The sequence below is a fragment of the Thermobia domestica genome, chromosome 18, assembly GCF_964235325.1.
Source record: "Thermobia domestica chromosome 18, izTheDome1.hap1.1, whole genome shotgun sequence".
NCBI lineage: Eukaryota > Metazoa > Arthropoda > Insecta > Zygentoma > Lepismatidae > Thermobia > Thermobia domestica.
The window spans coordinates 61,037,121-61,051,955 of record NC_137471.1 but is presented as its reverse complement, the minus strand read 5'-3'; the positions used below and the strand labels follow the sequence as shown (position 1 = coordinate 61,051,955).

Below are 14,835 nucleotides of genomic sequence, written 5' to 3'. Positions count from 1 at the left end.
AACTATTTATAAAACAAATCCCAGCCTTTACTCATATGAAAATTACAAAATGAATATTGAAAAGAAAATTCGTATCAAGTTGAAATTAATCCTAAAAGAAATATTTAATATTAAATTGGCATAGAATTCATCAGGAAAATTTGTTAGAATCTATTATTTTGTTATTACAGTGAGGAGGAGCCGTATATATTGAAAAATATTCTTTTCACGTTGTAGAAATCATACTACATCCTAACTAGGATCGCAGCAGAGTGTGAAAAGAACTGGTCATTTCCAAAACACTAAGTTTGATAGCAGAAAAGTAAACCTGCTCGGTAAGGGTACAGAACTGACTGTAAAGTCTTCACAGTTTTTACATTATACCCACTTCAGATGGTTCTGCTACTTCAGGTTTTTTCTCTGTGCATATAGCGTCACATGGACTACTACATCAAATAATGTACTTCCCAATATGTGAACCCATGATTTTAAAATATGAAAACTTAGTAAGTGACCTCTGAACTTCCAGATAAAAAAATAAGAAAAGCATACGTGATCTATATCGCACATATCAAGATCAGGTATTCAGAAAAAACTTATAAAATATTAATAATTTTCTATCAAAGTCTGAGTTAGAATAATAAAGGAAAACAGACTGTCAATATATTAATTATACTTTTCAAACGGAATGATGTTTCATTACCTGTGTTTAAATTAAACCTGGAGAATGACCTCCACCACGCTTCTAAAATACATGCCCAATACGGATGAATGTGTGCAATCTAAAAGTTCTAACATAAAGACTCATTACACTCCTCTACATATTACCATTTGTCTGTTAAAATAACATACAAGAAGCCTTACAGAACTTATGGAAACAGTATATTTCTCTAAAGAAAACATGTAAAAGATTCCCTTTCACAACGAAGTGATATGTATCAACGCAAATGTGAATCAATGAGACTTGTGTATCACCTCTCACTTATATGTAATAACCCAGGAATACTACGATAAATTTTATTTATCACCTCTTTCAAAACGTTATTATAGTCATATAATTTTGCGGTACTATTCTTGATTATCAAACAATTTTCTGTCATAAAAGGTTCATTGTAATTCCCTTTGTTGAAAAACAATACGGTTTGAGAGTTTACTCATGTTATTTCCTCTAAATTCATTGTTTCGCGAATAGTGAATCATGTACACACTGTTTGCTCAACACAAAAATCACCAGGAAATGGATTATATGAAAGTTAGTAAGATCTACTCAGAGTTAATATTTTATGCGTAGAATGTGGAAGTTCTATTTACGCTTAGACTTACTCGTAATAGTTGTATTACATAAAAGTACCGGAAAATTATAATTCAGTAAATCAGGCCGGGTTAACGAGCAGGTTGGAATAGTATGCAACCCGAACATTGGCTCTTTTTACACAATATATTTGAAGAATCAAGGAGCAAGGGGAGAGGGTATTGCTTTCCCGGTATTTTCGGAAATAATTCAGTTCCTTCAAAGACATAGGCTTCCAGTGTTAACTTCCAGTAAGTTAAGATCATTACAGAAAAATTACTTTTGCACAATTGGTAACTGAGCAAATTCACTTACATATGGGTTAACATGTGCTTATTTAAATTTTGTTTCCGAGAAAAACTCTTTCCACACTCCTGGCAAAGATAAGATTTCTGTGATGTATGAGTCAACATGTGTCTTTTCAAAACTGATTTTTGAGAAAAAGCCATGGCACATTCAGTACAAGTGTGTGGTTTCTCTAATGTGTGAGTTAACATATGTCGATTCAAAACTGATTTTTGAGAGAAAGACTTCCAACATTTCTCACAAGTATGTGGTTTCTCTTGAGTATGAGTTAGCATGTGTCTTCTCAAAACTGATTTACGAGAGAAAGCCTTGTCACATTTACAGCAGGTATGTCTAACCTCTACAGAGTGAGTTAACATGTGCGATATTAGATGTGATTTTAGAGAGAACGATTTATCGCATTCTTGGCAACTGTGTGGTCTCTCTAATGTATGAGTTACCATGTGCCGAATCAAGTTAAACTTAAGAGAAAAAGATCTTTGACACTCTGTGCAAGTATGTGCTTTCTTCAAGGTATGAGTTAACATGTGCCTATTTAAAATTGATTTAAGAGAAAAAGTCTTTCCACACTCCCGGCAACTGTGTTGTCTTTCCACACTATTAATTGATTTGTATTTATTCAAATTTGAATTATGATTGGACTCGTTGCTATAAGAATGCTGTAATACATCAGTACGGTTTGATCTATCCGTGACTGAATCTGATTGGATAGAGGAAACATTAGTCAAATTCTGCAACGAATATCGATTCTGCTGTTTACAATGTGATTCCTCAATGTCAGGTTTGTCATTCTTCCGAAACCACACTTTATCGTTGTCAATAAAATTTGTATTACAGATGGTTTTATGTATCTTCTCAGACAAAACATCTGCCCTGAAAAGATAAACAAAATTGGAAACTAAATAAAGAACTATTACAAATAAATAAAAATATGTACATGCAAACCTATTGCGCAACTTAGCAAAAATAAATATGAAAATTTTGCTGATTCTAATTTAAATTCTCATTAAAATTGTAAAATAGACTGTTTTCAGTTGACTACACTCTTATTTATGAGATATTTTAAAAGTAGACTAGACCAATAAATTAGAGTTAAGTCTAATGATCGTTCCTGGATTATAATGATTTGGAAGTTGAGAATACCACTGAACCAAGTTAAACAAAAAAGGTGTGTAAAATGTGGATTGTATTTGTGGGAGCAATTGGCGTAACGCAAATTCGTGAGTTTGTCTCGGCTCATTCTTTTCTTTCAATTTAGCGTATAATTTCTGTTGTGTGCGTTTTTCTTCTTTTATATTTACGAGTTTTATTTTGGACCAAAATTTATTGTCAATTTGTTACTGAGTTCGGAAAATAATTTTTATTAAAAGTTGTAATTAGTTAATTCCCAACAGATATATACAGGGTTATTATAAATGATATAAGCGGTTTCATAAATTTACAGTAGCCTTAATAATTGAGATATTGTAACAAAACTCAACAGTAACGTAGAAAAACTCAGTTATTGTTTGTTGCAGGTGTACTTCAGATTTCTCCTACGAGAGCGCAGCAGTAAGCAGTGATGCAAGAGGGCGACAGGCAACGAGAAAGTATTTTATGTGATGGCCTTCACGGTATCCTGACCTACCCCATGCGTAGACCTTTTTTGTGTGTGGGGGGGATTATGTAAAAGATTGTTCACACCTTCTCTACCAGCAACTCTGCAAGAACTTCGAGCCCCCATCAACAATGGTTTTGAACTCACTGATAGGTACACACTGCGCCGAGAGTTGGAAGAAATGATTTCGGCTTGATGTATGTCGAATCACTACGGGGTCACATATCGAATATTTATAATTGTTAACAAAAACATTTTGAGATCTTCTATGTGTGTAAAGAAATATCGCAATACATAATACAGTTATTATCTACAGTAATATATAGTAATACACTTATTATAGAGCTGTAAAATGCTCTAATTATTTATAACCCTGTGTATATATATATATATTAGCTTACATGATTACTAATTGGGGGGGGGCACGGTTGCTTACTGGCAGAGCGTTCACCTTTGGTGGATTGAATCCCTGGTTCGATCTCTGCTCGCGCCAAGTGAAATTTGTAAAGGATAAACACGGTGTGCGTAGGTTTTCTCGGGATTCTCCCGTTTCCCCCACTTTCTTCATTCCACCATTTTATTCATTTCTCATCATCTTCGTCTCCTTTAGCCTAGTCGGCATAACCATGAAACGTAAAACTAAAAGACATCATGATTAGTAATTAGATTTCTCGGCTTTCTGTAGCTATATCTTGTTACGCATATGCATGATGCCGCCCCTATCTGATCACATTATTCGGGGAACATGAGAAACAGGAACGCAAGGAACTACTCTGGGGCTATTATGGTAGATACCATTGCGGCATTTGCCTGCTGTGAATGAAAACGAAGGATAACCTCACCTGGGATGGCTGATCAGAAAAAGCTTTCAAACTGTGTTGTATTAGCTTAGATTTGTTTGTCGTACATACTGCATGCCATAATTAACCTTAACACGTTACATGTCACTTTTTTTTTTACTTCTATTCTTATACAATCTTTTATGATATATGTCTTTTCATAAATTTTACTCACTTGTTAATATATTCAATTTATTTTATATATACAAAATTCAATTTACATTCCGTTTAGATGATAAGATTCATGGTATTGCTTTCAGTAATATTGACTTTATTGTTTATTTTCAGGTCTAAATTATCAAACACTGCAAAATCCAGGGAAATGAGATACCTACTACGCACAACATGCGCAGTGTTTGTAATGTTACTACGATTATTCACCGTACTAAGACAAAAATATTTCTTAGAACTAGAATTTAGAATATTTAATTTGACTGTTCTTTATTTCGTGATTGCACAGAATGTTCAACACGAACAACCTTAAGGTCTCCGTACTTAGCACTCCATTGATATAGCCTTCATTATCATTAGAAACACATTATATTCATGACGAAGTATTGACCTGAATCTGCTATTACGACTAAATACACGTTGAATCTGCCTTCTATCTTCAGATTTGTATTACATCATGTTTTTCTGTTCCCTTGCACACCATTTCGGATGCTATTTTTTTATATTTATGGTTTGTTTATTTATATAAAATTGTAATATATTCTTACATTCAAGTGTTAACGTTTTCTTTTATTTCAGATTCTTCAGATGGCATTTAATTTCAAGCCAATCTTGCCAACAACGGATTTACTGACTGCATACGGCAGAACAAACTCATTGAAATATATGAAAATAAATTAAATAAATAACATGCAGCAAGAAGAAAGCATATGACACATCAATAATAATTGCAAATTAGGAGTAGGTCTATTATATGTACGCCATGTAAAACTTTCCTGTCAAAGGCGATGCATTATACTAGTAAGTTTCAAGTATTCATTTTAGTTCACCACCTCGTCAATCTGGACGTTCTAGACTTTCAGATTATAGTAAGATACAATTTCTGTCATACAAAGTCTCAACAAAAAATATCTTTTTATGTGCTACTATTTCGCGTAAAATACTGCCTTATGTGCAGATTTACTATACAGTGTCATCTTCTTGAAGATTTACAGCAAAAACAAATACAAACATTATACTCTCTGCTAAATCACAACGGAAAACTGATGATTAAGGAAGATATGTATCCAAGGTTAAAATTTTAAGACGTGTGTAATCATAGAGACAACCTTAAGAAGTTTGTACATTGTTTGCATTAAAGTATGAAGAATGTAAAATGAAAATAGCAAATATGTTTTACACACGCCTTAAAATGAAAACGGCTCCCGCACTCGCTTATGTTACGACCACTTTCCTGTGATCAAAGAGCACCTTAACGCGAATGATAAGAATCACAGGACAACGGAGTTAACCACAAAAAGAATTTAAACAATTCCCTTTCATGCTCTTCTGAACTTTAACTGTACCAAGAAGGAAGAAAAAAGCTGTTCGCAGGTGCAAAGAGAATAAGATATTAGAGACAAACAATGAAAGTTTAACTTCGCAACAAGTGACTCTCATACGGGGTTAAGTTCCAAAGTTGGTCGTCCATTTGTAGCAAAATTTTGAAAATTTACTGGGAATAAATGGATAATTTGCTCGTTTGTGTGCTTGACAATACGTAAAGAGAACGAAAATTGTTTATTTTTTTTTAATATAAGCATTGAACTATTTGACAAGCGGGGAGAACTACATGCCGCAAGATTACCACATGGCTAAATCATGGGAAGGTAATGGGCATTTGTAGTGTGAACATTAGTGCAAATATACAGACATGTTTCAGTGGATGTGAGTTAACAGTAATACAGTTTATGAAACATTGCGGTGATAATCAGGGAAATCTTTCGAAAACATGTAAAGGAATAGCTTAATAGATCTAACAGTACATTGTAGAAGTGTAGTAAACGGGAATGTTCTAGAACACAGTACGGATTAGTAGTTACATTGGTTCCTTTCTGTACCAAAGTTTAATATTTAATCTATATAGTGTTGCCGAGCGAACGTTAACTAGTGAAGGCGGGTTAGCGTCCCCCAGGGCACGTTGTTTTCTGCCTTTATTACAGCTAAATGGGAAGGGGGACCTGTGTTCTAGAACCTTGCTGTACTGAACAAATAACTTGAGCTGAGATAAATTGAATTCAAGTAAAAATTGATTTTTAAATTTTCGTAGTTTTTATTACGCTTTTGGCCGAAAATTAGGCGGAATGCCAACTTGGGAATAAATGCTTTGATATGGCTCTCCAACCTTGATCTTTTCTTGCGTATATATACACAATCCCCAATTAAGAATCCAGAAATTCTTATGATATAGTATTCGTAAGAAGAAATATGGGTAAGTGTCGTATGAGTTTGGCTTCATATTATTGTCTTCATTCTATATATACTCATAAAATTTCAGAAACTGTGCAACCATTTCCCCAATCTGTACCAAATAAAATATAAGATTATTATTACCTTTTTGACCGGACTGTATTCGTACAATTCGAAATACTTTGTTTCGAATTAATGGAGTGCGTTATGGATGTATCATCGGTCAGTTCATTTATTGTCGCTTCCAAATTGCTGTTACATGTAGAGTGTATTCCAGTTGCAGGTTCTAACAATGTCGTAAATATTAACTCCTTGTTGTCTACCATCTCTTCATATGTCATCTCTTCCTCTTCGATTGGTTCTTCTTTAACAAGACAATCATCAATATCATCTTCGTACATTAATTCAGATTTTATACATATTTCATTAGCCATTATTCGCTTACATTAATCCAAACAGGGCTCAACGAAAAAAAAAAAAAAAAGTATTTTACTCTACTAGTACTATTGAAGTGGCTTGGTTAAATTAGGTTTACGCAGAACGCTTCTGATTGCTATCAAACATCCTGACTACACACACGCTTGAATCAAACTTCAAGATTGTTACATCCGCTGACACATTAATACCGCAGTAAGTGTTTTGACATTTAGTTTAACAATTGTTTATTCAGACTTTAATTTTGTTTGGATGCTCTAGGATGATCTTCGTTGTTTCTTTCCTTTTCTTCTTCTTTTACATCTGTAATAGTAATAATAAGGTATGCGTTTTTTGCCTCCCGGATGAATACAAACTTACCAGCAAATTATAAAAGTATCAAGAAAAGTTGAATAGAAATCTAAGTAATAAATAAATAAACTAACATTTTTAAAAGTTGCAAGTAAAATAGTGAATAAGAAAAGGAAACTATAGACTGTACGAAAACACTCAGGTCAGCACTCTTATAATTCATATGTACAGATTCAGTTCCAAATTTGGATATTATTTATATCAGAAGGTTCGTATGTAAGTATAAAAAAGCTAACGTGGAAGTTATTGTGTACCAGTATTCGCACAATTCGCCGTACAGCAACGCAACGCAAAAAATATACAAAGTTATTATGACTGCTATTCATAGGCGCAAATCTGTCTTCAACATTGGGGGGGACGGGTAAGACGTTCCCATATTTTATATATATATATATATATATATATATATATATATATATATATATATATATATATATATATATATACAGTGGCGTATTTAGGGGGGTGGCTTCCGGGCTTAAGCCCCCCCCGAAATCTTACTTAATATAGTAAAGTAAATTAAATATCTTGCAGAATTTTCACATTTCCAGGCAAAGCCCCCCCCGAAAGTTAACAAAGCCCCTCCCGAAACAAAATCGTAAATACGCCACTGTATATATATATATATATATATATATATATATATATATATATATATATATATATATAGAGAGAGAGAGAGAGAGAGAGAGAGAGAGAGAGAGAGAGAAGCGATGTTCAAAATATTTATGAAGTTGAAAAACAATGCTGTGAAGGATCAGGGGAGCAGAATTGTCTTCAGTGACGTATTTAGGAGGCTATCGGGCTCATTCTCCCCTCGAAATAATTTGTTAGTTTTATGCATTCCACGTACAACAATAATCCTTCTTACCATTTCTAAGAATGTCATTGACTTTCCATTTTCTTCAGAAATAATACTGTATTTATCAAATTTCATTCCATGTAAGAACTGCGTCCCTGATTGTTCTTTCTGTCATCCTTTCTATTTTTCTGTTTCTTTTTCTTGAAGTTACTACTTTCATTTCGCCTATCATACTTTATCGACCGTTGTCAGTTGTGATTCAAGTTGGCCATCATCAGTAACACCAAAACTAAGAGGAGTTGATAAACGAAACTAGTGTTCCACACCAACATGCGTGGAAATCAACATGACAGGACTTTAGTTATTATAACAAAGGAACAATTATATCGTTTAGTTATTTTTTAAAAAAGGAAATGTTTGAATTAAAGAAAATCAAAACGGGGGAGTAATTAGCCCGGGAAATTAGGACGGCCAAGAGGATGCTTTCTTTTTCTTGTATGAATAGAAAAAGGGTTAGATTCACTTCTAAATTTTTGTATCATATCATATAGGATTTATGGATCTGTAATTCTTGCCATTATAACTTCAATTTATGCATAAATTAAAATATATTTAATTCTCAAACTCAGGTGGGCAATTGCCCACTTCCTTCCTTGTGTTGGGCATAGCCCTCGAAAGAAAATCCTAAATACGCCATTGGTTGTCTTCAACATTGGAAGGTGGGCAGATTTGAGGCTTATTCTAGATAAGGGAGATGAAACTCATATTACGGTAGATGAATCTGATCATCTGTTGTAGAGTATATTATATATTAGGTGATGTAGATGAAGTAGTAGTACATATCAGTATTACAAATCACTGCCGTGAAAACATTCTGAAATCTGAATACATGCATATTTATAATTGGTATGTTTCTAATTAGGCATCCACAAAGATCCACGTTAAAATTGTTTTATAGTAATATAATAATATAAATGACGACTTCCCCAAAACCATGAAGAAAGAATGTCAATTATGTATGACCAACAATACTCTTTGAGCAAAATGATTATAATCTCAATAACATTACAGGAATCGTTTCAGAAATCTGACGCATGTCATACTCTTTAATTAACAGATGTAACCTTAAGATTATAGAGAAAAATATTCCAGCAATTGAATTCTTTTCTTTGCTTACGAAACATCCTCTCTCAAAAGAAAAATTGGGACACGCGGAAATACGTAGGAACAAACCATGGTTCGAACTAGCAGAGAAGAGAAAACAGGCAAAATTACGTTGGCTACAAAATCCGAATGAAATAACTACACAAAATTTCGTAGACATCAGGCGAGGAACTTCCAAAACTTTTAGAACAAAGAAACGCGATATTTTGAAAGCTAAAATTTAGGAACTTGAAGATAATAGTAAAAATAAAAACATTCGGGACATGTATAAAGGGATCAACGAATTTAAGAAAGGCTATCAACCTCGTTCTTATATATGAAAGAAAGCTGATGGAACAGTTCTCACTGATACAGATAGCATTTTAAATAGATGGAAAGATTTCTTTGACGATTTGCTTAACACGGAGCCAAAAAGTAATGTGCGTGGAGAAAGGAAGATACACACCGCAGAACCATATATTCCAGAACCCAATCGAATAGAAGTAAAAATCGCTATAAAGAAATTAAAGAAACACAAATCTCAGGTGTAAACGAAATTCCGGCTGAGTTAATTTTAGATGGAGGCAAAAAATTGTGGAACAAGATACGCAAACTCATTCTCCTTATCTACAACAAGGAAGAATTGCCACAAGAGTGGGAAGAATCAATCATTGTTCCAATCCACAAGAAAGGCGACAAAACTGACTGTAATAATTATCGAGGCATCTCTCTTCTGTTAACATCCTATAAAATCCTTTCAAGCATTCTATTAGCAAGATTGACCCCATACGCAGATGAAATTTTTGGAGATTGTCAGTGTGGATTTAGATGAAATCGATCAACTATCGACCAAATATTTACCATTCGCCAAATACTCGAAAACAAGCGGGAATACAGTAGTCCGGTATATCAACTATTTATTGATTTTAGAAAGGCTTATAACTCGGTTAGGAGAGAAACATTGTACAACGTTCTTACAGAATTTGGAATACCGAAAAAGCTAATTAGATCAATTAAGGCATGTTTAAATGAATCCCAAAGTAAAGTCCGGGTAGGAAAATTTTTGGCCACGAGCTTTCACGTTAAGAATGGCCTGAAACAAGAAGATGCGTTGTCGCCATTATTATTCAACTTTGTTCTGGAATACGCTATAAGGAAAATCAAAGATAGCAACCAGGGCCTAGAGCTGAACGGTGTTCACCAGGTTATGCGTACGCTGATTATGTAAATTTAGTACGGGATGATAGGAGAAAAATAGAAAGAAATGCAGAGGTCTTATTAGACGCTCTTGCATAGACATGGGTTTAGAAGTAAATGCAGAGAAAACTAAATACATGGAAGTGCGTCGGGACCGTAATACGGCAAATTATGTATGTGTTAAAATATTAAATAATACTTTTGATAAAGTGGATACTTTCAAATATCTAGGATCAATATTAACAGACGAAAATCATATTCACGAAGAAATTAAATGTCAACTAAAAACAGGGAATTCATGTTATTATTCAGTTCAAAACCTCTTGTCGTCGCGAATTCTGTCGAGGGATTTGAAGCTTAAAATGTATAAAACGATAATCAAACCTGTATGGTTTCGAAACATGGTCGCTTACTGAGTGCAGAGCATAGACTGAAAGTATTTGAGAAAAAAATCCCGAGAGAAATATTCGGACCAAGAGGAACGGGAATGGGGAATGATGAAAACTTCATAACGACGAACTACGTAAATTATACGGCTTACCAAACATTGTTAAGGTCATCAAGTCTAGGAGGCTTAGGTAGGCAGGACATGTAGCCAGGATGGAAGAAAGTAGGAACGCTTTCAAAGTGTTAGCGGTAAGACCAATCGGAAAACGACTATTAAGAAGACCTAGGCGCAGATGGGAGGACAATATTAAGATGGATCTCGCAGAGATAAGAATACAAAGTAGAAACTGGATCCAGTTGGCTAAGAATAGAAGTCAGTGGAGAGCTTTTGTGAATGCGGCATTGAACCTCCGGGTTCCATAGGCTATAGAGTTAGCTTACGAAGCATGAGTAGATGCCTAGGCTGATACTACAAATAGATTAAATGCGCATTTACTGAAAAGATGGGTTCTACTGACATTGGATAGTCTATATACTCTTCGTGTGCTAGGAGAGGAGGAGATAAGATTTCATATCAGGTTACGTCACGCACAGTCGCACGCCTTCATTTTCATTAAAAATGGAAAAGCCAAGAGAAACAAATTTCATCTCACTTTCCTTTGTGGCAGTCGGACACAACTCATCACAGTTATCTGCAAAAAGCACTTTTCAAATCGGATTATTGGGAGAGCTTCCAGTTCCAATGTTGGGGGGGACATGTCTCCCCATTTCCCCGGAATTTGTGCCCGTACCTACAGCTGAGACAACTTTCCAGCATGAGAAGAGGGGCATATCCTCCTCTGGCATTTATTGCAATTTGTGCCCAAATAGCGGAAGTGGAATTAATACATATTGATGAGACTACTAAACTCACTACAGCACGAAGTTCAGTTTGAAATACTACGGAATACGATTCTTTTTTTAAAAAAATGGAAAAGCGAAGAGAAATCAATTTCATCTTACATTCCTTTGGGTCAGTCGGACACAAAACATGACACTTATCCGAAAAAGCATTTTTTAAATCAGATTATTGGGGGGGACAGTCCCTCCCAGGTTCAAGATTGGGGGAGACATGTCCCCCTCGTCCCCCCGGGATTTGCGCCAGTGCTGCTATTCCTATTACCGTAAAATTTGTTTAGCGTTGACGCAGTCCGATACTGTATGTCCCCTATATTGTGCTCAGTTTACATGAAATAATAACACGAATTTTGCATTGCATTCAGATAAATAAATTTTATGGAGAAAAAGGAATACACGTAGCTGATAAATTTGAAACCCCTTATAACCATGTTGTTAACTTACGCGCCTTTTGTGTAGAAGACCAGTGTTCTATTCCTGCCCTGAATTCATGTGATTTTCCGTAGGTTCACGTCTCATATAGTCTTCCTCTTGAAAAAGAAGTTAAATTCAAATCTATGCCAACACGTGAAACGTATGTACTGAGGTATGTAAAATAGCAAAATGTGATATCTTTAGAACCGTAGCTATGGGGGCGAGCGGGGCGGTCGCTGCGGGCGTTGATAGCAAGGAGGCGCAGAACGAGCAAGAAGAAAGAAAAGGTGTCAGAAAAGAGTAAACGATGTGGCTCACTATTGGTGTTCTATTAATTGGCGCCCTATTTTTGGTAAAAGAATTGGTGTCCTATTAAATTAATATCGTTGTGAATTCACGTAGAAACACATTTGTTAAAAATTCTCTTGCTCCCTACGCTTGCAACTCAAATTTTTCAATAAGAGCCATAAAAAGTGTTTTACATACTACTTAAAGAAAGTTATTTTATAGGATTTTTAATGGCGATATGATATACAAGGTGTCGAGTAATCACTTATAGTGTACGCAGGAGTGTTTTCAAAGTCAAATAGGTGTTTAGCGCATAGATTTTCCTACGCCTACAACCCCCCCCCCCAGATAATGAGGTAGACAATTTCCGTAACACAACCCCGTATACGTATCGGAGGAAGACAACCCCCGTAGATATCACGACAGTATTGCCGAGGATAATTCACTGTTCTAGTCCGTTGTACTGCACAGAATCTGTATTACTAAGGAAAAACCGTAAGGTACATATCAACACAGCGAATAGCTCCTTTTAGGTGCGCCGTTGAGCAGGAAGGCAAGGCTTGCGAGGCAACCTAAGGCAATATCTGCTTCTTCCCAACTCACACTGCCTTGCCTCCATTTCTCAACCACTTCCAAGCCTCAAGAAGAACCCCAAGCACGGCAAGCTGCTTTGTTCTGCTCATGCACAGCTTTATGGCTACAGAATTAGCGACACTCGCAAGATATTTCCGCTCCTATTACTGTCCTTATTTGTGTTTTTATTCTATAGATATATTCAGATTTAGCGTAGATAATGGAGAGTATTCTTTTTTCTATGTTATTTAGCAAGGAACATTATTAAAACTTAATTAACATTTGCGTGTTTTGACTGGCAACACTATATACCGTAATTCGGTGCTGATGTTGCCAATCTTAGCGACAAATCGCTAAATCTAGCGGATTCTGAGAGGCAGATAGTGACAACATTTTTAGAAAAGCGATTAACGACTTTTAAAGTGACTTGGTGAGAAAACTGGCTAATTCTTCCATTGCTTTGCTTATTAAAAATGTCGATACAACTGAGCGACTGTCAAAAGATCGATAAATGAAACGAACGCGAATCAATATGTAAATCTCACTTTGCATAATTCGGGTATAATCTGTGTCGTTCATGACGTCATCACTTAAACGTACCATGTGAGGCAAACTAGGGCTTCCCTTGTGGTGCGGGTGATTATTACACGTTCTTTTACCAAACAGAAGAACGAACTAGGATAGTGACGGGTGAACTTTCTTAGAAGAGGGCCAAAGAAAAAGGGGGAAAGAATTTTTACCGGCCTAATATAATTTTCTAAAATAAGAATTGCACATTTGACAATTCTTGTAATACTAAGCTCTATTACCAAATGAAGTTTTTGTAATCTAGTTCGTACTGGGATGTAGTGATTCTCCAAAGTGAAGTTAAATATTCATGTATTGGTCTGTTCTAATGCAATTTTATCGAAGAAACTCCATTTTCCATTTCATTCGTAAGATTAGGCATCATGTTGTGGAACGAAGAGAACCTTTCGGGAGTCCTCATCTCGCCCGGAAACTTAGTTTATCCATCACTGAATTAGAGCATTTCGAATGATCATTAATTCTAAAAGTAGATTATATTTCCGACCTGTCAGCAACAATGATCAAGTCTGAACAAGAAGCTGGTATTGTTTCCGTCAGTGATGTTGACAAAGCTGAAATGCTGCGTGTTTCTGAGAAATACAGAAAGACAGTTGGGGAAAATGTTAGACTAAGATTTGACGACGATTATCAGGTTTTGACCACATGTCAGAAAAGTTTGAAACAGAAGAAGAGAAGCCAGACTTCAAGAAACTGTCTTCTCTACTGAAAGTGTCGGAAGAACTTTCTTGTGAGTATACCTAGGTAGAATGGAAAAGAGGTTTCCAGAGGATATTTCTAGTAGCGATTTTTGTGTAGTTTAACTTTTTAATGACTCAACTGTTGTGAGGAACATACTTTTTCTGACCATTGGACCAGGTTCTGTGGAGAGACCTTTCTCGACAGCGAACAGAAAGTTCTGCTCTTAGAGAGCTAGACTCTCTCCTGAACATGTTATGAAAGTGTCCGTCGAGGGTCCCAAGATTCCAGATGCAAGGGAAACGGATGAAGAAAGTGTTCGCCTATTCAACGATTTCATTGAGAAAACTCACAACCGCTGGTTTAAGAAACCAAGGAGAAACACTAGATGTGCATGGTGACACATACTGCAAATGTGGTAACTTATGTGAAGTGAAAAGTTGTTTATATCAATGTTAAATTATCCATGATTAAATTGCAAGCGAATAGGGTGATTAGTGTTTGGATTGCTCACTGCCTTTTGCAAATAAAGTGAAGTTCCTGTATATTTGGTGTTAATATGTGTTTTAGTCCTCTATGGACTTGTGTGTTCATATGAGGGGTGGTTGAAAATCTAATTTTGCCTCCAGAAGTCGACAGCGCTAGTTTTTTCTTAATAGTTGCAATAGTTTAA

General features: G+C 35.4%; 1 protein-coding gene across 1 annotated transcript; it reads right to left on the bottom strand.

The window, feature by feature from the left end:
* Positions 1 to 632: 632 nt before the first annotated feature.
* Positions 633 to 7,128, bottom strand: LOC145674889 (uncharacterized). Its single transcript, XM_081745138.1, has 2 exons — positions 6,557 to 7,128; positions 633 to 2,449 (listed from the first exon to the last, which is right to left on the bottom strand). The coding sequence occupies exons 1-2, from the start codon at positions 6,844 to 6,846 to the stop codon at positions 1,582 to 1,584; spliced, it is 1,158 nt and encodes a 385-aa protein (XP_081601264.1). The 5' UTR covers positions 6,847 to 7,128; the 3' UTR covers positions 633 to 1,581.
* Between the last annotated feature and the right edge of the window lie 7,707 nt (positions 7,129 to 14,835).

Coding starts and splice junctions, on each gene's coding strand:
- LOC145674889 (XM_081745138.1), bottom strand. CDS start 6,846: ATGGCTAATGAAATATGTATAAAATCTGAATTAATGTACGAAGATGAT. Junction 2,450..6,556: donor AATACAGTCCGGTCAAAAAG/GTAATAATAATC, acceptor TTATCTTTTCAG/GGCAGATGTTTTGTCTGAGA.